The sequence below is a fragment of the Balaenoptera physalus genome (assembly GCF_965194825.1).
Source record: "Balaenoptera physalus genome assembly, chromosome: 16".
Classification (NCBI taxonomy): Eukaryota; Metazoa; Chordata; class Mammalia; order Artiodactyla; family Balaenopteridae; genus Balaenoptera; species Balaenoptera physalus.
The window spans coordinates 89,887,268-89,912,422 of record NC_138898.1 but is presented as its reverse complement, the minus strand read 5'-3'; the positions used below and the strand labels follow the sequence as shown (position 1 = coordinate 89,912,422).

The window sequence follows — 25,155 nt, the reverse complement described above, 5'->3', positions numbered from 1 at the left end:
TATAAACTTTATATAGCCCTCATCAGATTTTAGGATTAAAGGAGACAGTTGGTCAGATTGTAGCCTTCTCTTTTTAAAAAAAATATTAAGGCTACCTCATCAAGTTCTGTGTGTACTGGGCCTGTCATAATTACAGGGGATTCATTCATCCATCTATCCAATATACAAACATGTATATGTACTTCCATTCCAAGGTTTGTAGAATACCTATTATGTGAGAGGTAGCCAGCTGCATGTTGAAGGGGGAGCAGAGATAAGTAAGCACAGCCTCTGCCTTTAGAGCTCCCAGCCTAATCAGATCTGACGTGGACAGGACTGAGGTCAGTGCCGCTGAGGAAGGAGGTCGTTATCAGTGGCTGTGGCAGCCCAGTGAGGAGTGACAGAAAATACCTGGGAGAGTCAGGTCAGTCTTGTGGAGGAGCTGAGAACTGAGGTCAGCCCTGATGGATGAGCTTTTGATGCCGAGAATGGTTGTGAAGAAATAGAACCCGTAAAGGCAAAGAGAGTAGAAGAGAGTGTGAGAGGGTATGAGGTATTCAGCTCAGCTTCAGTGTAGCCTGTGGGGGGGGGGGGGGTGACCCTAGAGAACAAGTTGGGAGCTGACCCAGAAGAGTCTCAACTGCTAAGTTAACACACTTGGACAGAGATAGTCTAGGCATTGGGGAACCACAGAGGGATTTCCCTTAGGGCTATGACTTGAGTGTTTCAACAGCTCTGTCTGGAGGTTTTGTGATGATGGGCTAGAGATAAAGGTGATGCAATCTGAGAAGAAGGCAAATAATTATGTGCACCTCTACACCAGCGGTGGAGCCAGCAGTAGGGGAGACGCTAGAGGCATGTCACAGAGAACTGGGGGCTGGTTAGACTTAGGGGGTGGGAAGAAGGTGTTCTCCAGGATCACTCCACATACTTCGGCGTAGGTGACGGGGCAGATGGTGATGCCCGTGAGTGAAAGGTGGGAAACAGGTCCAGGGTTAGGACGCTGGGTTTAGTCGGATCACACTCACATGGAGGCAGGTGTGGCCAATGGGCAGCAGAGAGTCTGAAGACGTAGATTTGGGAGTCCTAGCAATTAGCGATCGTGACCTTATTTTCCGAGGAAAATAATTGAGGGAATATAATTGAGCACGTGGTCTAACCACAGACGGAAATATCTGAAATCAGTGCCATCCACCTAAGTGGATGCAGTCGCTTTGGGAATCAGGCGGGCGTAAGAGAAACGGGAGACTCACTGGCCTCTGGCACCGTCGTGTGAGGGGAGGCTGGTCCGGGGACAGTGCAGGGGGTGGCGAGCAGAGGGGCCTCTGGAAGAAGAAGGGAAGCTCTGCTTGCTCGGAGGGTCCGTGCTCCGCTCCTCTGTAGGAAACCGCAGCCTAACAGCTTTACGTTTGCAAGCGGGGAGGGAGGGGAGAGTCCCCACACCTAAGGAAGGTGGTGGTGAATTCTAGGAGCGGCTGCCCAGCACCCCGCATGGCTCTTCATCGTGTGGACCTTTTCCTCTCTTTCATTATTGAAAGACGAGGCCAGGGCCGCATCTCAGCTCCAACCACAGCCAGGTCCAACCGGATAGCAGCCTTTACTTTCCAGAGGGCATTTGTTAAAAATAAAAAGTGGCAAAAGCAGAGAACTTCTTCAGATAAATGAGAGAAGACTCCTGGCTGAATTCTTTTCTAGAAAAGCCCTATTGTTGCCAGTTAAACAGACAGACACTAACTACGGGGAAACATCCCATAATGCTGTGCAGCCAGGAAACAGAACCTTAAAGGCAGCCAGGCCCACCATTAGTAAGGAAAAGAGAAATAGGAATGTCTTGGGAATTGAGAACAATGGCAGTGATGTCATCTTTTTAGAGTTTTCTAACTGAGCCACCATTCTGTTGATAGGCAGGGAGCCTGTTCATCCCACTTAGAAAGACAGAGCATCCTTGTAAATAGGGACGATCTCACTGAAACGGGGGAGGTAGGGCTGCTGTCAGCTCTGGGGGTGGGGGGCGGCCTTTAAAAGCGGACATGGGACTCTGGGTGCTGGAGAAATGGCCCCCATCGCTCTGTACTGACAGCGCGGATGGCGCCATGATTGGCTCCGCATCCAGCTGGCCTCCTCCTCCAAAGCTCTGATGAAATAAGAACTTGGGGCCAGGATGTGGGAAGCAGGAGGCACAGTAGAGAGGAAACAGAATATAAATTTAAGCCTAGACATTGCCAGCTGGTTCCAGCAGAGCTAGAGGACAAGAATATTTGGGAAGGAATCCAGGAAGCAGAAACACTGAGAATAGAAAAGGAACAAAAAGCTTTCTTTGCTGCTCTATCGGTTGAAAAAAGAACAAGTCATTTCAAAAATCCATCAGAATGTCTTTCTGGAAACTCAAAATTGGGGGAGGATGAGATGGTCTTGACAGCCGTTCTATTTTACCATGTTCCACACTCAAAGAGTGAAATGTGGGCTTCCCCGGTGGTGCGGTGGTTAAGAATCCACCTGCCAATGCAGGGGACACGGGTTCGAGCCCTGGCCTGGGAAGATCCCACATGCCACGGAGCAACTAAGCCCGTGCACCACAACTGCTGAGCCCCCGGACAGCCCTGCAGTCCCTCCAGAGCAAGCAGGAGGCCCCCGTGCCAGGCCCAGCTCTGGGCTTGGTGACTCTGCATCCTTGGGCAGTTGCTTCACTGCCCTGGGCCTGGCGTCGAATTTCACGGCCGCAAAGTCAGGGAGGGATCCGAGCAGATTCGTAATGTCCTTCCGGCTCTGAGAATCCGTGATCTTGGATCTGTTGAACTCCTGTTTTGGCCTCTCAGCCCTGTTCTCTCCGGTGCTCTTCAAAGTGACAGCAAGCTCATCTTAGAAATGGCTTTATATTCTGATGGTACGATAACGTACAACTAGTAACAATAGCAGCCAACGTCGATCAGCATTTCTGTGGTGCCAGGACACGCTAGGCGCTTCCGTGTTTTATTCCATTTCTTCTCACGATTACCTTGCAGAGTGAGTTATTTTTATTTGCCCTATTTCACAGATGAGCAAACTAAGGCTTAGAGAGCTTAAGTAACGCACGGCCAGCAAGCAGAGGGGCCAGGCTTGAACCCCACTGAGCCCAGCGTTAAATCGCAGCTCCACCACTCTGCCCTCCTGCACTAGGAGGGGCTACGGTCAGGGAAACTCCAGGGAAACATGCCGTTTTGCTGGAAATTTCTCGCGCCCGCCCTGCCCCTGGGGCCCCTGGAGAGAGTAAGGGTGCGGCCTGGAATTCTGGATCAGGTTGGCAGGCATCGCCCTGCAGCCAGGTGTGGCCGGGACTGCCTCCGGGCCAGGGCTTCCGGCTCTGTCCCCACACAAGCCAGACACATGACACGGCTGCAGAGGCCTCTGGGGACACCGGTGCACGCGGTTGCTTTCGGGATCCAGCCACCTGGTTGTTCCAATTAGATCAGATCAGGGGAAAGACAGAGAAGGGATTGTGTCTACCTCTCCTGCCGCCGGTCTCTGCAGTTCTTGGCGAGGCCGGCATGAGGCCGAGTGAGATAATCTATGTGACCGTAGCCGGGTCACCTTCAACACCTCGGACTCCCCCTCCCTTCTGGGTTTTCTCTGACATTTCCCGCGGGCTCTGGCCCAGCTCCCTGCCCCCTTCCACAGTGAGAACGTTCCACACAAATCTGACCAGAGAGTATTGGGTTATCGTGCTAACAGGTGTCTTTGTGTTTAATTGCTAGAACCGGGACCTGTGGGACACCTGAGTTTCACAGAGATCCTGGACACGTCTCTCAAGGTCAGCTGGCAGGAGCCCCTGGAGAAAAACGGCATCGTTACAGGTAAGGGTCTCCGTCTTCAGGTAGAGGAGGAACACGTTTGCCCCAACACAGAGCGATGGACCCAGCCCGAAACACCGCAGCTGGCAGCGCACGGGTGCCTGCGGCGCCTGCAGGGTGACCTGCCGCGGGGCCGAGGGCAGAGGGCTCGCTCGCCCCCCTCCACCCAGGCGGTGCCACCGAGAGCCCCTTTCCCGGCTGGGCTGCAGCCTCAGAGTTTGGAGGTTTGGTCTCCTCGCCTTGTCTGAACAAGCCTCTGGCGCCTCCGATCAGCCGGAATCCGTGCTTCTGGTGCGCCTCTCGTGGGCCTTTCTCTCCCTTAGTTCTCACGGCAACTCGGTGAGGCGACTGCTGAGATTACGACCGTTTCACAGCAGAGGAGACTGAGGCTCAGGCGGGTGGGGTGACCTTTCCTCGGCAGCTGTGCCCTGGGCGCCTGCATGTGCGGGAAACGCTGCCGCCACCGCCGCGCGGCGGCCCCGGTGCCCCGGCCTGCGAGTGGCCAGGCCACGCCTGTCGCCTGCCCCCGATGCCAGTGCCACGCCGCCGGCCCCCTCGGGACCCTCGGGGGACCTCGGGGTGAGCAGCGCCCGGGAGCCAGGGGCGCGGGGCTGGGCGCCGGCCGCCTCTCCTCTCCTGCGGCGGGGTCTCTGGGGAACAGTTCACCTTTGTAGGGCTTTTCATGATTTTTTGTTGTAGAAGAGGTTTCTGAAAAACCTTTCAGGTTAAAGCTGAATTTAAATCTTAGTTTGGGGGAAGAAAATTGCAGACTTGATAAAGTCCGCACGGGCTTCGGCCTCAGGGGAAGCTGGGGAGGACCGTGTCCCAGCGGGTTCAGGGCTCCCCTCGCAGACCCCTCCCCCTCCCCACACACGGGCATCAAGACACCCTCACGGGGCTGCGGGCGACCCCGGCGCTGCCTGGCGTGGTCTGCCCCGGGCGGCCCTTTCCTTTCAGCAGACGGCACTTGGAACGTCGCGCCGGCCGCGAAGCGTTCTCACGGCGCGGGCCCCCTGCTCTGGCAGCCCTCTCTGGGCACCTCACATCCGTCCGCCGGTGAGCCCGCGGGAGCCGGAGCTGTGCCGCCCCTCAGCGAGTGGCCAGGTGGTCCAGCCGACCACCGAAGCCCCTGGGGTCCCTCGTGAGCCCCGTGGCCCAGGAAGCGTGCTCGCGCCGGCTCCGCGGTCAAGAAGACTGTCGGGGAGTGAGCCGCGTGGACCAGGAGCGATCGGCTGTCCCCGGCCTGGCCGCAGGGTCAGGGTCCCCTTCCTCCCGCCCTGTGTCCTGGGTGGCGGCACCCACCACGTGCCGGCTCTTGTTTAGTTTCCGAACAGCCAGGCAAGGTGTGTCTCATGACCCCGTCTGAGACCTTGGGCGCTCATGTCCCAGGGTCACGCGGCCAGCAGGTGGCCAAGCCAGAGCAGGGACGCCGCGTCCTCTCCTCCACATCATCAGCCCCCGGACGCGGGTCTGACCCGCGCTCCTCACCCCAGCCCAGGGTGTCCCTGTCTCGGGGCCTTGCTCTCCGTGACTCGCTGGATTCCTCGCCGTGCCGCCGGCCAGAGACACACCTGACCATTCTGCTTACCAGGTGGTCAGGTGCGAACAACTTAGTGAGTATTTCTATCCTAGCACTTTAATAGCCGTTTGAAAAGAGAAGACACATTAATTGAAAGAAAAGGATATTTGCATTTCCTTCTCAAATAACCAGTTAGTTCCTGAGGGGACGTGTGCACCCCCAGGTACTGCCCAGCTTCTCCAACTTGGAATCAGAGCGGACCTGCCTCCCGAATCTCCTGTTCCACGTCGGTTTTCACATTGTTCCTGTGTCCTTATCACAGCAACCACCAGAAACTCAGCTTTGCAAAGACAGGGTGCATCCAAAGGAGCGCGGTGCGCTCTGATCCGGAATTGTGACGCGCTCAAGCTGGAGGGTTGTGGAGTCCCACAGACACAGGCGGAGGGCCGGCCCCACTGTCTCCCTGCAGCGCCCCGGGGGACCATGTTCCTACACTAAACGCCCCCTTTCTCTCCCGTTACTCAGAAAACCTCCCGGCGTCAGCCCCGCCCACTACTTACCTGCTGGGTGCCCTCTACTCACCTGGACTCGACCAGACCCCCTCACAGCGTGGAGTCCTCGGGTCCAGATGGTACCTGAGAACTGATACCGCCTCTAACCCTCACTGTTAAATAAAGTAAATTTATGAATTTAGTTCTGCCCTCAAGAAGCTGATGTTTTGAAATACCCACTTTAATGCTAAGTTCAGGAATGGGGAAAAGTCACTATTGAAACTGGACCTCAAAACCCCAATCTGTTGCACGTTCTGAGGTCTTCTTTGTAGAGGATTGCAGTGCTGAGTATGTAATGAAGAAGCCCTCCTGTGGCCAGGAACGGAAGGAATTAAACCAGGTGGGTGCAGGGGCGGAGGAGGGAGGTTGCAGGCAGCAGGATGTCACCTTAAGGTACACAAAGGGAGGAAAAACAGACTCGTGAGAGGGAAAGCAAACCCAGAAGCACCGAATGCTTAGCAAGAGGCTACCACTTGGAAGAAAATGGCTTTCTAGCTCAGGCCCCTTGGGGACCATCTGTGGCTGAATTAGAGTGAATTAGAGCCGTACCTACTGCTGATTTCAGAGGGGGCTGAGGTGGGGAGAGGCAGACCATTCACCTCCGTCAGCTCAGCCTTTAGGATTCACCTAAGTGTGCTGCGTTTCAGAAAGCTGGCCAGGACCCCTTGGTGGACAGACCCCCCAGGCAGGCAGGCGGGCAGGCCGCCAGGCCTTGCCCCCTTGCAGACGCACCCTCAGCCCCACCCTGCCCTTTGGGAGCACCGAGGTCTCACCTCCAGTTTCCAGTCTTGAAGGAGACCCCCGGGCGTCATCGCCCGAGTGGAGCCGACATCCCCAGGCTGAGCGGCGGGCACCAGTACTCCCGATTGATGGTCACCCGTCGCACCAGCTAATAGAGCTTAATGAACCCAATTTCGTGTTTTATTAAACAAATACCTGTAGTTACAGGCAACAGCTATTGTTTATTGTGGAACTCGGCCTTTGCGGCTCGGGCTTTTCAGAGCCGGTTCGCCCTGGCCCTGGGCTGGGAGCGAGTCCGCGGTGGCAGCTCCGAGGGTCTGGGTCGGAGCTGCAGGCAGACGCTCCGCTCTCCTCTCTCGGGGCCGCGTTGTCCCACCACGTCTGGCCTGTGCTGTCGCCTTTGCCGCCCACCCTGTAAGACGGGCTGCGGGGGAAGAGGGCCTCCCCAGAGGCGGGAGCCCGGCGGTGGTGTCCCTGCAGTCACCTGCCGCCACCTGCCAGGGACCCCTGCCCTCCGTGGGGCTCGCCCTGCCCTGGACGCTCTGCCCGGACACGCAGGGCGGCGCTCCCAGGTTGACTTGGTTTCCCGTGGGGCACGCCGGCAGCACCCTAGAGGCCTTTTCCAGGCTGGAGGGAGAGAATCTTACCAAGTACAGCAAAAGAAAAACCGTGCTTGTGGGCACACCTGGCCTCCAAAAGCCCCTTTCAGGAAACGTCCACAGCGCGCCAGCGACCGTCCCTCTGAAGCCGCTCCATCAACGCCGGAGGCGCTCCATCAACGCCAGCCGGCACCGTGACGTCGGTCCCGCGTGCGGGCCGCTCTGGTGCAGACGCCCTCGGGAAACCGGGTACCGGGAGCTTCCCTGTGCCGCCGGAAGGAGAGGCGAGCGGCAGGGGCGCCGGGCGCCCGCGCGAGCTGCCCGCGAGTGCTCCCTGTGAATCCCAGCGTCCTCCTCTCTCCCTGCGGGAGCTCTGGTCGCTGAGGGCCGGGATGCGGGCAGACGGCTTGGGACTGGATGCACCGCCCTCTCGCAGAGAGTTCACGTCGGATCCACACAGAATTAGTTCTGAAGCTCCTCCGGTCGCTAGTCTCAGCTGGGCAGCTGTTTGGAGCAGGTAGGGGGCCAGCTGGAGGCCCCCGCTTCCTGCACCGGAGCCAGAGGGACGCTCACGGCCAGGAGCGCCCGCTCGGGGCCTTGCCCACCGCGCGCCCCCGCTTGGCCCCTCTGTGCGCGGCCTCCAGGCCGGCTCCCTCTCGCTGCTGGTGTTTGTCACAGCCTTTCCTGCGCACACGAGCGTCTTCAGTTGCCCGCTTGGTGGTGTTTGTATCCACAGCGGCAGCACACTGGACTGTCAGTCTTGATGCCGGGAGATCCTAGTAGTTCTCTTCTGCTAACGGTGCTGGAATTGCTGTGCTTGAGCTCCAGGTTGCCATGCAGAACAAAAGGCTATATTTTAGTAAATCTTGATGAGGAACAGCTTTTAAACAAATAAAATTGTCCGACAGACAAGGTTGTAACATGAACCACATACGTAACAGCAAGCGTGTATAACAACATAACGACAGCCTTCTCCTCCTGCGCGTTCAGGGAAGACCCCGAGTGTCACCACTCCACGTAGAGGTTTGTCAGGCTAACCCACCAAGGCCAGGGCTGGCTTCCAGGTTTACCTGTGCACGGCAAGACTTCCGAGGGCGGGTCGTGTGGAAGGAGGCTCCGTGGGGGATGCGGAGCCTGGGCCGTTTCTCGCCAGCTCAGGAGCCTCTGGTGGCCCTGGCTTCCTCCTCTGTGAGGCAGGGGTCGTGATGGCTCCAGCCTCAAAGCTCTGTCACGAGGCTGAGTGAATTAATGCAGGTGAAGTGCTCAGAGCACCACAGGAACATCATAAATACTCCATGGATTTGAAGTTATTCATCCTCACTGCCGTGAAGGTTTCTCTTTTTTTAATTGTACAATCAGTTCCAAAAATCTGAACTGGCAAAAAAGACAGAACGGGTTGATTTTAGGGCATCGTGGTGTTGGTGCCGGCCCACTGAGAATGCGGGAAGCCAGAGGTCAGGACGGCCCCTGGGAGGAGGGAGGGTCTAAGGTCCGGAGTCGGGAGATGGTGCGTGGCTGGCCCCCCGAGAGGCAGCTGGAGCCGCGGGCCTAGTGGGCTTTAGCGGTCCCCGCAGGCCAGGAGCACAGCTAGGGGCTTCCGACGTGTGGCAGGGCCCCCTGCTTCCTCCACTGCCGGGCGCCCCATCCGCCCCACCCTAACACAAGAGCCCCTCAGCACACAGAGGTCGCCAGGCTGTGGGGCAGCAGACGGGCAGCGGCTTCTGACACTAAAATTTTATTGTTTTCAAAACACTGAGGTCCCGAGACGCTCTCTTCTAAATCCTTGTTTACCCGCGAGTGCGAGTTTCTCACTCTGTTTATTGCTTTCATCAGAGTGAGAGGAACGAGAAGACACCTCCCAGTGCTTTTGTCTCCCCAGTTTATCGGCCGGGAAGACGGAAGAACAAGCGTTTTCAGCGCTCTGCCTTTGGCCCTGGGAGCGCCCTCCGTCACCACCTCCCTGTTTAGGAGACACTCTTAAATGTTCTCTAATCACATAAGCCCCCTCCAAGGGGGCTGACCCAGGGGCTGGCAGGGTCTTTTTTCTCTGAGCCCCAAACTGCCATGGCTGAATAAATTGTGATCATGAGGCCCCGCCGGACGATCCGAGTACAGAGGAGATCAGATGTCGCTCGGAAAACAGGCTGGAAGGGGAAGGCAGAGCTGGAAGCGACGCTCGTGCCCTGGGGGAGAGAAACTTTAAGGCAAAAAGTGTTTTATCCATCATTTTGTAAAGGGAAAAGTGGCAGCGTTTCCACAAATTAGTTGCAAGCCAGGAGCAAGCTGCTGATTTAGGGTGCCATGTAATGAAAATATGAGCTTCTAAAAATGGAAATACGGATGAAGCGCGTCTATCATTTGATGAGAGAAGGTTGCACCGAGCGCCGCAGGCTGCCAGTCCTCCCTCGGCCCCTCCGTCCACGCGCCGGGGACCGAGCTTGCCGAGATCCCAGCCCCGTCCTCCTGCCACCCCTGTGGGTCCAGCGGCCAGATGGAGGGGCCCAGCCCGGGGTCTCGTCTCTGTGGGCTGTGGACGCACAGTGGACCTCAGTGGGCCCGGCTGAGCTCCCTGCCGTTGCTCAGATCCTCCGAGAGAACGCGGTGGCCCAGCCCCTGTCCCCGGGACCCCGGGACTAACCCTGTGCCCTCGCTTGCCTTCCAGGCTACCAGATCTCCTGGGAGGTGTACGGGAAGAGCGACTCGCGGCTGGAGCTCACTCTCAACAGCTCGACGCACGAGTATAAGATCCAAGGGCTGTCCTCTCTCACCACCTACACCATCGACGTGGCGGCCCTCACCGCCGTGGGCGCTGGCCCGGCCACCTCGTCCACCATCTCTTCTGGGGTGCCCCCAGGTCAGTGCGCTCGGGCCCTGGCGTCCCCGCTGCCGCGTTTCCCTGGGCCGTTTCTCATGCTCGGAGTTGATGGGCATCTTTTGTGCAGAAGTCCCTGGGGGCCTTTAAAAGAGGGGTGTCAGCTCCTGGCTCGGATGGTCGGGGGTCAAGGAACATTACAGTTAAGACCACCAGGAAGCACAAAACTGTATTCACTCAACACAACAGTGAAAACGTGGGTTTGAGGGAAGCAGTGAGGAGAAGGTGGGTGGGGAGAGAAGGTACAGAGGGGGAGGAGAGCGGGGAAGGGGCGTGAAGGGTGAAGAGTGCATCCGCACACGGCACGGCCGAGGTGACCCTGCTCTCGGGCTTTCTGGAAGTCAGAGTGTCCTCCTAAACATTCACCCTCATCCAGCTTTGGAAATTGCACTCAACTTTTTCTCTCCAAAGTTTACGTTTAAAATGAAAGTGTTTTTCCAGGGAATTCACAGAATACACGTGGGTATGAGAGGATGTCATGGGGCCATCAGTTCAGTTCTGTAATTAAAGCCAGAGGTCTCTGGCTCTTTAAAAATGTCAGTTGGCCTCGTTCTGGTCTTTGAGAAAAGCACAACGGCTTTGTTCATCAGGCCCCGAAAAGCTGAAGCCAGCATTTACCCCCATAGCGCCCTCCACACCCAGTTAGGGTTTTGTAACCTAATTATTTTCTTGGAAGCCTGGCGCAGGGGACCTGAAGAGAATACAAAACAAATAAAATGTATACAGTTTTTAAAACTCCCCAGAGGAATAAGCGCCTCTCCGCACAGGGACCGTGTTTCGTGGGAAGCCGTGGGGTGGCAGAGAAGGAGGAGTTTTTCCTGTCCTCTGAGCACTGTGACCCCACGGGGCACTTCCTACCTTCCTGGCCGTCAGGGGGGCCTTGAGCCCCCAGGGTCCCGAAGCAAGGCTTTCTGTCTCCTGATAAGCAGTCAGCACTGCCCCGCCTCTCAGGCAGTGGTTCTAACGCTGTCGCGAGCATCAGAATCATGAGGCCTTCCCCCCAGATCAGTGCTGGGCCCACTCCCGCATGGCCGACCCCTGGGTCTGGGGTGAGGCTGGAGAGCTTGCAGTGGAACAAGCCCCTGGTGGCACCCCCGCTGCTGGTCGGGGACCACGCTGGAGGCAATCCGATGTTTTTTTTAAAGATATTTTCAAAATACATGTATCCTTTCTTAAGAAAGAAGTCTTTGGCTTCCAGAGACATTCATTTATTCTACGTGAAGAGCCAGCTCCCAAAGCACACATTTAAAATGTTGTTAGTACTTTAATAGCTAGTCATGATGAGATGATGGCAGCCCATGATCTGATCTGTTAGACTCGGCTGACGCACAGCGACCGGGGTGGCGCTGGGGGCACGTCCCTGGGCGTGACCAGGTCGTTCCCTGGACGGTTTGGACAGCGTCCAGCCGGGGCTGGGAAGTGGGCGAGCTGACCTCACCTCCGCCCCCAGCGTGACTGTGACCAGCTCCGCCCTGGACGCAGAGAGGCGCTGGAGGGGACACGGGCCCGGCTGTGCCGAGTGAACCTGATACCCGGGCTCGGGGGAGTCCGCGGGGCTGCTGTTGCTTCCCTGACAGTTCGGGTCACCTGTAGCCGGGGGTCCGTCCTGGGGCAGGCCGCGCAGAATCATGTGATGACGATCGCTTTGGGGGCTGTGTCCCGTTTGCCGTGCTTAAAGTTTACATCCATCAGTGACTGAAGAACCAGCTGAAGAATCCAGAGAGCTGAGAAATATGCAAAAAAGAGTCACTTGTCCTTCGATTTAAATATTTTCCTCTTCAAATTCATTAGACGTGATGTGGAAAGGACCCTTGAGAGCCTAGCGATGCTGCCTGTGCAAATACTGAATCGATCACCAAAGAGGTCTTACTGTCCCTGCGCGAGACCTGGTCTTAAATACCCCAAACACGGGCGAGTTCGGAAGCTGTTCCTCAGATACGGCGCGGCCTGAGAGCCTTTCTGCTGCGCGCATTGCATCTTTTTCGCCTTCATTTCATCCTGCTGTCTTTCTCTAGAGTTTTTGCGTCGCCCGATAACGTAAGAGCTCTCATTTTGAACTCACAGTATCTCACTTCTGAGTGGGACAGGCTCCTTGGGGGGTGTGGGCAACCTGCCCAAGGGCCTGTGTTCAGCAAGGAAGCTTAGCCGCAGGCAGCCTGAGAGGGGGGAGCCTCGTGCAGAACCCACCCGCCCCTCGTTTAGCTGCCAGAGCAACTGAGCGCCGGCAGAGCGGGAAGAGTTCCGCGCTCTCACCTGAATCCAGTTGTCTTGGAAACCAGAGCCAGGAAGCCTACGGCTCAGAACCTGCACACTTCCCCACGTCAAGCTGCCTGGAGACGCACGGGGTGCACGCTCCCCCCGCCTCTTTCGAAGGCATCAAGGTCATTGTCAGAGGGAAGAGGGACAGTCGGTCCTTTGGGTTCTTTGAGGATCCTGGAAGATCTACCTTCATCCATCCTTTCTTCACTCAACAAGTTCTACTGATCACCTGCTGTTCAGGGAGACGATGGGTGAGACATGCCCCGACCTTCATGGTTTGTCATCTGGGAGCCACGTTCACAGGTCTCCAGTGACACGGCACGTGGCCTGGAGCCTCACGGGCCACCCCCTTGGAGTGGCAGTCATGCTGTGAGCACGTTCCTGGAAAGCTGTGCTTCTCACCTTCGTGGTTGTGAAAACAAACCCTGTTCTGATATTAAGGCATTTTGGAACTGTTTACTTGCTGACATGTTGCTACCTCTCCTAAGCTGTGACAGAATTTAAATCTCCACCTTTCCCCTCTCATTTATCCCCAGAGCTCCCTGGTGCCCCGTCCAATCTGGTCATTTCCAACATCAGCCCTCGCTCAGCCACCCTGCAGTTCCGACCCGGCTACGACGGGAAGACGTCCATCTCCAGGTGGATCGTGGAGGGACAGGTATGGTCTCCTTGAAGCCGAGAGTTGCAGTTGCCACAGAGTAACACTGGCGCCTGAAGTTGAGAAACGGTTGACTGATGCCTTTGCAGAGTGATGAATCCGTAGCTGGAGCTGCCTCTGGGTGGTTTGGGAGGTGGCGATGTTTGGAAGAGGAGAACCAGAGACTGGAGGCGGCTGGGATGCCGGGGTTAGGGTGTGGGAAGACGGGGGGAAACGGGATGTTAGGCTGGGCTCTTACTGGAGGGTGGAAGAGGTGATCGTGGGGTGAACAGTCAAGTTGTGGTTCAATATATAGCAAGTTCCCCCAATTTGATGGCGTCATTGGTTGAGATTCTTCTTTTAATCCTATATCACCATTAGCTACCGAACAGACTAAGAGGATTGTTTGGTACAACTTTTCTCTCAGATGAATGAATGAATATGCATTTACTCAGCAATGTTTGTAGAGCGTGTTTATTTCCAGGCACTATTCTAGGCACGAGGGGCACAGTGGTAAACAAAAACAGACAAAGTCTGTGCCGTAAAGGAGGAAAGTCCTCTCTCAGGAGAAGGACCCTCAGGTTGCTGGGAGAGGAACATGCACTTTACCCGTGAGGACGGCAGGGGTGCCGGTGGCTGGAGTGAGGGGGTGTAGGGAAGAGCCGGGGGCAGGTCATGGGGATCCTGAGGGTCGACCTTAGGGAGAACTTTGCCTCTGACTCAAAGCACCATAGCAAGATAGCAAGCCCCACAGGGCTCGTGCGTCAGAGGGAGGGTCACAGGGGCCTCGGTGAATCCCACCCACCCAGAAGCGCCTTGTTCTAAGAGCCGAGAAAACAGACGAAGAGCCGCACGACGGGGGTGGTAACGTTTCCAAACAGTTATTGTCTGTAGCAAAACCCTCGTGATTTTCGTGACTGTGCTTGTGCTCTATCGCAAGACAATTCGCTCTTGGAAATTAGCCATAAATCAGGGCACGAATTCCATCTACATCTTCGAAACTTTCATTAAGCAACTGTTTCCAGAAACCTCTGCAGGATTCTGACCATGGGAGCCAGCTAGTTGGAACTGATCAATCAATGGGGCTGGAACAATTATTTACGTAGGAAAAAATCACCGTATGCCCCTACCTCCCATCAAACTGAAAAAATAAATCCCCTGGAAATGAAAACCAAAAGAATAAAAGCGAACTTTAAAACGCATCGAAGAAAATCAAGGAGAAAAATTGTGGTATCTCCTGGAAACCAATCCTGGCGTCTCAGAGTCTGCCAGATGGAGCTGGGCGAGTGCTCGGAGGGACACAGGAGCCGAGAGTCTGTCCTTGGTGTCACTGGACAGCAGTACAGCTGGGCACGGTGAACACCAAGGACACAGACTCCGAGGGCTTCCGAGTGGGAGTCAGGCCAGGCGGGGCCACAGGGGTGGAGACGCCCACCCCTCCATGCCTCACCTCGAGGTCTGCGTCTTGTGCTTCCAGAGCCAGACCTGGGAGCGTCCACACTCCTGCCGGGGTTCTGTTCGCCAGGACAGTCACGGGCTCCAGGCAGCCGCAGGGGGTCTGGGAAGGGTCCTTCCGTCTGTCTGTCCGAGGAGAGGAAGTGATGGGGGAACACATAGCGCTTCTCTCCACACTACATTTGCTTCGTGCTTCTGTTCCACAACTGATCTATTTATATTTTTAATCTAAAACATTTTAAACGTACCCAAAAGGAAGCAGCATGATCTAATGAGCTCCCACACACCCATCACCCAGGTTCGTCTCTTCTCTTATCTAGATCCATCTAGTCCTACTTTTTATTGTCGCTGGAGTGTTTGGGGTTTTTTTTTTTTCAATTAAAAAAAATTTTACTGAAGTATCGTTTATTCATACGATTACATTATTTTCAATCGTACAACATAGTGATTCAATATTTTTATAGATTATACTCCATTTAAAGTTATTACAAAATATTGGTTATATTCACTGTGCTATACATTAAATCCTTATATCTTATTTATCTCATGCCTATTAGTTTGCACCTTTTCTTTTTAAATTGCAGTATAGTTGCTGTACAATATCATATAAGTTACAGGTGTACAGTATGGTCATTCACAGTCTTTAAAGGTTGTCCTCCATTTATAGTTATTATAAAATATTGGCTCTCTTCCCCGTGTGGAACAACACATCCTGTGGCTTAGTTTGTGCCTCGTACTTCCCCGCCCCGTATGCCCCCCCTTCCCTCTCTCCACTGGTGACCCCTGCGTATCTCAGACCACACGTCATTTTATTCCCACGTATTCAGCACTGAATAGGCACAAATTTCACAGCACAACGTCGAGCAGGAGAAGCCAGACTCGTGATCTGAGTCCACAGGTACAGAGTCCCAGAGGAGAAAACAGCATCTTTGGTGTTAGGGCACTGCTCCCCTCTGGGGTCTTGTACGGGAAGGCTCTGGAATGTTAGGAATGTCAGGAATGTCGTCTCTCGGTCTGGATCTGGGTAGCACGCGTGTTCTCATCCTGTGCACTTGTCTTCCTTCGATAACTTTACGTTGAACTATGGATGCTTTTTCTCATAATGAGAATGCCATTATCACACCTGACAAAATTAATCAACATTCCTTAATATCATCTAATAATCAGCACACATTCAGATTTCCCCAGATTTTCCAAAAACGTCTTTTTACTGTGGCTTTGATGAGAACAGGGTCCACACAAAGTTCACATTATGCATTTGGTTGTCATGTCTCTTAAATCATTTTTTTTTTTAATTTTAACAGCTTTTTCAAGGTATAGCTGGCATATAATAAACTTGACATTTCTAGAGTATACGGTTTGTTAAGTTTGGACCCAGATGTGCATGTCTGTAAGGCCCTCGCCACAGTCTAGATAGCGAGCGAGCCCATCGCCCCCAGAAGCTCCCTTGCGCCCTGTGCAATCCTCCCTAGCCCCCCTCAAGCCCGCCCTATCCCCGCCCACCACTCAGCTGCCTTCTGCCGCTAGAGATGATGCCCTTCTCACCCAGAGCCCCTTCTGTTCCCCTGCCACCGCCTTGTTACAAACCCCAGTCCCCTGTCCCGTGGAATGCCCTCCGTCGGAGAAGTCCCATCTGCATCCTTGTAGCGTCACTTCACGTGTACCCCTGCCCCCGTGTTTCCTGTAAACAGGAAGTTCATTCTAAAACCTCCATTGGATCATTCCCACGTTGTCGTGGTCACTGTGGTGGAGAGTGATTCCTGGGCGGGGCTGGGGGCTTCATACGGAGGCACATCAGGACACGTGGGGTCTCGGAGTCCCACCCTAGGGGACGTAGGGACACCGCACGATCGGCAGCCTGGTCCCTGCCTCGTCCTCCCGTCAGCTTTGTATCCAGTGGTCTCACCCATCGGTGACCTTTGCCTGAATTCAGTATTATCTTCAGATACTCAAAATGGCAACTTTCTATCAGTCTTTCCGCACTGAGTAGCTGGAACTCTGAGAAGGAGCACTTCCCTCCTCCCTCAGGTCAGGTGGTTGCCCTGAACACAGGAAGGCAGGGCATTGCAGAGTGAGGAACCACTTCCCAGTCACGCCCAACGTTAACAGGTTTTTCTTTCCTCCTTTTCTGCCCTGCTCTCTCTTTTCCTGAGTGTCAGTAGGACAGGACAGGCTTTTTGTGTATTCGGTCTGTTTCAGTCACCTACAGTCATCATTCTTTTTGAACCTAACACTGACCCATCTTGGCCAGCGGGCAGCCCTTCATGTTCTAGGTGTTTTGACTTCACGATAACTGATCTTGGATGATTTCCTTGCTTCCTGATGCAGTGGGGGATTTCCCGGGAGCATCTTGTGCCTTCGAGCGCCAAGCTCAAGCTCAAATTGACCCGCTGCTACCTGGTTTCGTTTAGTGTCAGATCGTATTTAAAGGCCATAATCTGGGCACTAAGGGGAGGGGGGAGGGTGCTTGTTGCTGCCGACTGGTCATTGTTTCTAGACTTTTCCAGCGGATAGAGGGAGGAAATGCGTATTTTTGGAAACATCGTGAGTTTGTACTGATACTTCCAATTCAAATTTAAGATTACTTAACTTTGAATTTACGTTTTCAGTAACTTTTATAGTAAAAGTGTGCTTTCTAGAAATATTAACAAAATTACTTATTTTCTTTATCCTATTATTCTATAAAGAGTTTCAAAATTGCAATGTCCATGATACTGCTAACGAGCCTGCTGAATGCAACTTATTTGTCCTTAGACCGTATGACACTGTGGATGTACAGTCAAAATACTGAGTCTAAATTCTTCTCTGTGTGTTTCTATCACCAACCTAATACAGATTAGCTTCATCCATTTCAGTGTCTTTGTTTTGTTCTTTTGCTTCAATTTTTAGAGATTGCTTTCTTTAAATATCATTTTTACTTTTTAAAAAACTGGTCAAACATTTAAAATTTAATTTATTTTTGGGCACGTAACTCATTTGCATGATCTCAAAGTCAAAACTACTAGTTATATTCAGGGAAGCTTGTGTTCATCTTTCTCCCTTTACTCTGTTGCCTCTCTCCCCAGAAGCCCCACAGTAGGTTTCTGGCTGGTCCTCTTTTGTCTTTTGCAGCGTTAGCAATACACGTACCCGTGTCCCCCTTCCGTATGCGGAAGGTGCTTTGCTTTCTTCAGTTGAGGACATGTGAACATCACGTGCCTGGCGTGTGGTCTTCCCTTGTGTGGACGTGCGAGCTTGTGTGTTCATCTGGTCCTCTGGACACCTGGGGTGTGCGTTCCTCTCCTGCTGCTGCCACAACAAGCAGCCAAAACCCAGTGGCTGGAACAACACAAGTGTGGTATCTCACAGCTTTGGGCTCCACGGGCTGAAGTCCGGGTGTGGGCAGGTTGCGTTCCTGTCCGGAGGCTCTGGAAGACCACCGTCTCCTGCTCAGTCAGGCTGTTGCCGGTGGTCCTAGGACCGAGCTGGCTGTCACCATCCCCAGCTTCTACGGCCGCCACGTCCCTCCCTCCACCTTCAGAGCCAGCCGTGGCGGGTAGGTCCTTCCCAGGCTTCAACTGTCTCCTTCTGTCTCATCCCTCTGACCCACTCTCCCGCCCCACTCTCTCGCACTTTTCAGGACCCACCCATATAATCCAGGATAATCTCCCTATTTCAAGGCTCTTAACCTTAGTCACGTCTGCAAAATCCCTTCTGTGTGGAGTAAGGTACCCACAGGTCCCAGGGATTAGGGTGTGGACACCTGGGGGAGGTGCTTGGGAGGATACCTGAAGGGGCATTATTCTACCTAAAGGTGTTTTCAGCCTTTTGCATACTCATTTTGTACTTTTGCCACTGAATCTTTGGGATAGATTCCTAGGAACGGCATTTCGAGATCAAGCAATGAATGTATACGTAAATTTCCTAGACATTACCAAATCCCTCTGCTATAGGTTGTACATCTTGCATTTCCATCAACAATATATATAATTTGTTGCCATGCCAAAAAATATTGAAGTCTAATTTATCAATCTTTTCTTGCAAGGTTTTGCACTTCAAGTCTTAGATAGAAAGGTTTTCCTCCTTCTCAGGTTAAAAAGGAATTCACCCAATTTTTTTACTGCCAGTTCTGTGGTTTCATGTTTGCATTTAGGTCTCCATCCATTTGGAATTTGTTCTTTTATATGGAGTGAAGTATGAGTCCATTTTTTATCACTTTGCAAATAGCTATGCAGTTGTCCCCAAAACATCTATTAAAAAGTCCGTTTTTTCCTCCTCCTGATTTGTAGTATTAAATTCCCATATGCACTTGGGTCTGTTTCTGAACTGTTTATTCTGTTCTATTAGTCTGGCTGTTCATGCACTAACTCTACACTGTTTAATTATAGAGGCTTTAAAATTTGTTTTAATGCCTGGTAAGGTCTTCCCAGTCCCCACCAACACACACGCATGCACACACACACAGACACACACAGACACACACACACACACACACACACACACACACGCACGCATGCGCACTGCTTTACTCTCCTTGCTGCTGTCTTATGATGTCTAGTCTTTCTATCCAAGAACATGATACGTCTTTGCATTTGTTTAAATCCACTTTTGTCAGCTCTTTTCTTCCTGGCAAAAGCACTGGGCTATCTATTCCGACCTTCACCCTGCTCCCAAAAAGGCAGGCAAACTGAGGGGCCGTCAGCGTGCCTCAAAAACTGTGATTGGAAAAGTATGGACTGTGCACCAGCGGCCCTGGCCCCCCTTCTTCTTGCCCCCCCTTTCCTAGCTCTGTGGTCCTGGACATATTTAACTTCTGTGCGAGCCCCAGCGTCCTCGTCTGTAAAACAGGGTCAGTAGTGCTGTGGCAAGATGGTCGGGAGGATTAATCAATGTACGTACATTTTGTTACGTTTTCTGACTCTGTTGCTGGCATATAAGATCACAGTTGATTTTTGAATTTTTTTTTAATTTAATGAACTCTCCTGTGTTCTAAGTGCTTTTACAAACGTTAACTCATTTAATCCTCTTACTGACCGTGAGGAGGCTGCTGGGACCCACTCCTGCAGGCAAGACCTGAGGGACTCAGTGACGTCCCCGGACCACATGGCTCAGCCCGGGAGGGCATCCGGCTTGAGCGGCCTGGCCCCTGGTCCACACCTGAGGCTGCAGCGGTGCCACCACCCAGCCTGGTGTGAGCGCCTCCCGGACAGAAGCCTGGAGAATCTCTTGTTAGTCTGTTAATTCTTCTGTAGTTTTCTGTAAAGAAGTCACATCACCTGCTGCTAGTGACAGTTTCATTTCTTACTTTGAAACCTTTCTTTCTCTTTTCTGTTTCTTTTTATTTATTGTTCTTAATGGGAGGGCTAGATCATCCTGTATCATGTTGAATTGGAGCAGCGTTAGAACAACCTTTGTTTTATTACTAACTTTAAAGAAATTCTTTTAAGATTTTATTATCAAGTGTGACATTTACAACACTTACGGGAGGTTTTGTGGGGGATTCTTGAGGCTTTGTTTCTTCAGCTAGCTTGTATTGGGTTCAGACGATGCTTTTCTAATCCTGGTTTGCTAGGAGGGGTTTTTTTGCGTTTTTTTAGGATTAAAAAAATCATAAAGAAGTTTAATTTTGTCAAACTGTTTTTTGCATCTACTGAGTCGTTCATGGTTTTTCTTCTTTCATCTGCTGGTGAGATGATTTATGTGGATATTCTAATGTTCGCCCGTCCCCGTGTTCCTGAGATAAACACAATTTGATGTTTATTTCGTTTGGTTTGGTTTGGGTTTAAGATTTTTGTATTCATGTTCATAAGTGAACTTGGCTTTTCTGGTTGTTGGTTTGGCTTTTAAGACCAAGAGTTCACTTTCTCACCAGTTTTCGTAAATAAAGTTATGATTGCTCTGAGGGGAGCTGAGAGGGAGGGGTGCTGACTCCCTGGCCTTGCTGGCACAGACAGGAGCCTCATGACCATCTTCCTAAGGTAGCCGGCATTCTTCATCCCAGCCGCGGGTCAGTGCAGATTCCGGGACACACCAGCGCTCAGACCCCACCTCAAATCAATTTGTCGGCCTTTCCGGGCGTGGGGTCCGTCCTGTTTGTATGTACCTTCCCAGGTGACACAGGGGGTTGAAAAGGTAGCATGTCTGCTGCTCTGGTCCTGCCTCGGGGGCCCCGTGCATGGGGCCTGGAGTAGGACGTGTCAGTGATCCGGCCTCTGCCCACGTCTCTTTCCAGAGGTTCCGAGGCTCCGTTCCCCGGGGAGGACGATCTGGGCAGGCTCCGTGCCTTTCCCCAGAGGTGGCCGTGCCCCTTCCCCAGGCCTGCACCTGGTGTCTCAGAGCGGCCAGGGCGGTGCAGGTCCGTGGCACGGGGCCCGCAGGCGATGGCACAGACTCCGCCGGGGGTGCAGCTCCTGGGCTGCCGTGCTCACAGCTAGCTCACCGCCAGCCTGTAGCCATTTCTTAAAAGTTTGAGATTGCCCTGAAGTTCATTTTTACCTTTCACCTTGAAAGTATTTCAAAACCACAGAAAAGCTGTAAGAATACTACAAAGAATGACCCTTCACCCAGACACCCTATCCAAGTTTTGTCAGTTGTCCCCAAATGTCCTCGGTAGCAAAAGGATCCAGTCCAGGACCACACATTGCACCTGGCTGTCCTGTCTCTCCGTCCCCCTCACCTGGATTAGTTCCTCGGCCATTCCGGTCATTTCATGACCTTGACAGTTGCAGAGATCACAGGCCATTCATCTCCTAGGATATCCCTCAATTTGGATGTGTATATTTCTTCATGATTAGACCCAGATTATGCGTTTTTGGTCAGAATGTCACAGAAGTGATGCTGAGTTCTTTACACTGTGTCTTGTTGGGTTTAACATGATATCGAAATGCCCCATCTTCGGTGGAGTTAATTTTGCTCACTCGATTAAAATGGAGTCCACCAGGTTTTGTCCACTGTAAAGTTACTTTTCTCCCTTTCACGATGAATAAATATTTTGTGGGGAGATACTTCAAGATTATGTGAAAATCTCATTCTCCTTTCCACTCACATCCCTAGTTTGTCATTCACCGATTATGTTTTGCCAGAATTAAGTAGTATAATGAGGCACCCACTTGTGACCTTTCTAATTCAATCATTTCTTCTACATTTATTGATTGGACTTTTATTGTTAAAAAACAAAAGCGCCTTCTCTTCTCACTTATTTATTCATTTATTTGTTTATATCCGTGTGGACTCATGGATTCCTATTTTATGTAACAGATTGCAATCCATTGCTGTCATTATTTATGTTGATGATCAAACTTTCTTACATTTGACCAGTGGGAGGCCCTCCAGCCAGCATCTGTGTTCTCTTCACATGTTCCAGTTACTGGGAGTACCTCCTTACTTTCTGGCACAAGATGTTCTTGGATTATCTTATTCTTTTACCTTCCTTCCCAGCCATTCTCCAAGGAAACTTGGATCCTTTCAGTGGAGAGTGGTATTTAGAAACCAAGATCTGGGCACTAGATGTGCTCCTTGCTCCTAGGGCGTCATTGCTCCCAGGCCCTCTCAGTGCACAGAGCTAGGAGACACACGTGCTCGCGTGCATGCAGGTCTGCATCGAGGTCTGTCTCTATATCTGTCTGCATACACTGAGAAGCAATAGTTGACACCAGCACCTCCGAATACGATTCAGTACCATCCATTTACTCAGGCCACCCCCTTTCCACATTTATACTAGCCCTACTTTGCTCCCAGTATCCTCATTCTGTGTACTTACTTGCTGAATCCCCCATATGTGGCCAGTCCTTTGAGCTGAGTGGACACCTTCTTTGCACAGGTCCTGACTAAGCTTCTGGAAGGAAGGATGAAGGCTGCCCTAAAACTTTTAAACTGCAAACTTAAGTTATCAAAATCTAAAGTTAATCATTATCTCTATCTTCCTCCCAGTGGTACAGGATCCTAAAATTCCTTAATTCCAAGTCATGCTTGTTATTGTGTCCAGTATTCACTTCTGCCTTGTTTCCTATATCCGCAAAGGCTACAATGACGATTACCATCTTTTCTTATAGTCAGTGCTTGCTTAGATTTCACAGCAAGTTTGGCTGCGGCTTCACTTCCCACTCCGTTGGGCTCCAGGCGTGGACCTTGCTTCCCCATGTGTCCAGCCATGCATCTGTTATGCATCTGTTACACTCTGTCCAGCTCTGCTCTGGCTTTGGGGTCGGAGGCTTTTTGGGTTAGCTAGTCTGCCATATCTCCAGAACTGGAAGTCCCTTTAAAATAGTCTTTCTAAAATATTTTAACATTAACTCAGCAAGTCTAAAAATTCTGGTAGTGGTGCAGACAGTTGGAACTTCAAAACCAAAAAGGTAATTTTTTTCTCCTGAAACTCGTTATTTGAACCATTTGTGTTTCAATATTCCTGGAGAGTAAATGTTCATCTATAAAAAGCAGCTTAGTTCCAAACCCCAGGGGTGAGGGTTACAGACGTTTCCTGGCCAAGAGGAGACTAGAGGATGTGTCGAGCATTTCGTCACTCGGCAGGTAGGGGCCCGAGCCGATCCCGTGCCAGAGCTGACACGCACGCGGCCCCTGTAACGACTCCTCCTGCCACGTGGACGAGGTGCCCCTTTCCTCCATCCTCTGCCCTGACTCCACCGACAGACTGCTACCTGGTTTATGTTGTACTAATCCATTCTCTCGGTCAAACTCGCTGGAACTGGTTTTCAATCATATAGTAAGTTATCCCAAGAAAATATCACGATGATGTGGCAAAGGTTAGCTTGAATATCCATTCTGGGGCAAACGAATCCTGCTTTTATTTGTGAACGGTTCCTACTGACCTCGAAGGCATATTACAGCAGGGTATCCATTCAAAAATCAATGAATGGGCATCTCTTTAAAGGCCTTGAAAGGCACTTCACTGCTAGGCCAGTGTTCAGTTATCTGCAGACTCAAGGCAGAACATACTCCGACCCACCCCCATCATCTCCTAAAACACACGTGGCCCCGTCCAGGTAGAGAACAGACCTGCGGCCTCTGAGAGAGATCTTTCCTTGTGCCACCCTCCTGGCCTTCATCACGTTCCATGCATCGCCCTCTGACTCACCCCCAGGAGGGGCCACGGACAAGGTCCCTGAGGACATGTGGTACAAAGAACGACACTGTCAGTGACAGAGACAGCGCAGGCTTTGGGGCCAGAAAGACCCGACCTTGAACCCCAGCTTTGCCCCTCCCATTCAGGTCCTTCAGCTGTAGAACAGGAATGATGGCACCTGTCCTGCAGGCTGCTGGAGCACTAGAACATTTGGTTATATGTATGTATCTAAGATGTGCATGGCTCTGCGTTCTCTAGGCACGAGGTACTTTACAAGTAAAATCTCCTCTGAGAAGCGCATCAGCCCCTCAGGGCAGTGGGAGGTCATGTCCATGTCATGTCGTCCCCCAGGAAGCCTCGGTGCACCACCGCTACTTCTCTGAGGGTGTCATGGCACATTGCTGGTCCAGGCAGGCTCCAACCTTCCTAGACTCAACACAATGGGGCCCTAGAGACCGTGACTGGCATAGGTGACGTCTTCTGGAATATTCCACACCTAATTCCCTTCACATGGATGCAAGCCACGCCCAGGCAGGCGCTCTGTGCTGCAGTGCGGTCCCAGCGTTCGCTCACCCAGCGTCTCGCCCAAGAAGTGGTTGTGGCCTCCTGCCCCGTGCCTGGCCGCGGGCTGGGATCCTCGGGGGAGTGGCTCGGGGGCACCCAGGCCGGCAGGAAGTCGGCCGCTTAGCGATTAATCACGTAGAAAGTGGGGAGGTGATTATAGAGGTTTGCTCGGGGTGCTGGCGGACGCTGAGGAAGGGGGCACGGAGTCTTTCAGGTGGCCCTAGAGGCCCACGAAGGGGGTGACATCTGAGCCCCATCCCCAGGGACCTCGACAGTTAGCCAGGGCAGGGGACAGCTGAGCGGCCCCCGCGAGCGAGGATTGGGCTCCTGCCGAAACGTTCTGTGGCGGGACGGCGTTTGCTTTCCTCCCCTCTGATCCACGTCTTTGCAGAAAAGTTTCCCTTGAATCCTGACCGTTTGTTGAAGTGCGCTGAGGAGGCTGTGTTCCTGCAGTTGTCGTCAGTGGATTATGGAATCAAAGACCCTCATCATTGGAGGGGCCCCTTGAAAGGCCCTGTGATAAGCTGTTGCTCAGACGTGGGTTAAAATTTTAAACAGCGGCTTTTACGGGTATTTCTGGTTCCGTAATGCTTTGCTTAATTAGTGACCTTTGACTGTAGAGTGAGCAAAACCTCTCCTCCCACACTTTCATGGCGTGCCATAAAAGGGGAGATCGCAAGTGTGCCGTGTTTTCCTTCGCTCCTGCTTGCCGGCCCGGTGCGTCTGGGAGCCCCGCCGTTCGCAGCTGTTGGCTGTGTCTAATAGCCAAGATAGCACCCGGGCTTCTCCAAAGGCTGCTCTGAGCAAGGTTTTCTGTAATGAAGATGCCGGTGGTAGCACTTGGGTGCAGATAAAACTGGTTCCATCCGAAAATGGAACGAAAAAAGAAAAAGCCCATTTAGTGCTTATTTGTGCATAATAGTAGCCATTTTCTTAACAGGCACTGTTTCAGGGAGTGTTATGGGCTAATAACACGCAGCGCGGGCTGCTGAGCGCTGGTCTCTAGGTAACTGCAGAGCCGCGGAGGTGGCCGGCCAGTGCCCAGGAGCCGCGGGTGAGGCGCTCACAGATGCCCGAGGTGGCCCAGCAGTGTC

General features: G+C 52.7%; 1 protein-coding gene across 8 annotated transcripts in view; it reads left to right on the top strand.

The window, feature by feature from the left end:
* SDK1 (sidekick cell adhesion molecule 1) overlaps positions 1-25,155 on the top strand; it is a 1,005,745-nt gene that overhangs the window by 681,170 nt on the left and 299,420 nt on the right. For all 8 annotated transcript variants that reach the window (XM_082429098.1, XM_082429101.1, XM_082429099.1 and 5 more), the window contains 3 exons: positions 3,711-3,809; positions 9,879-10,070; positions 12,884-13,005. In XM_082429098.1, the coding sequence (XP_082285224.1) occupies positions 3,711-3,809; positions 9,879-10,070; positions 12,884-13,005 (413 nt within the window). The remainder of the gene's footprint in view (positions 1-3,710; positions 3,810-9,878; positions 10,071-12,883; positions 13,006-25,155) is intronic.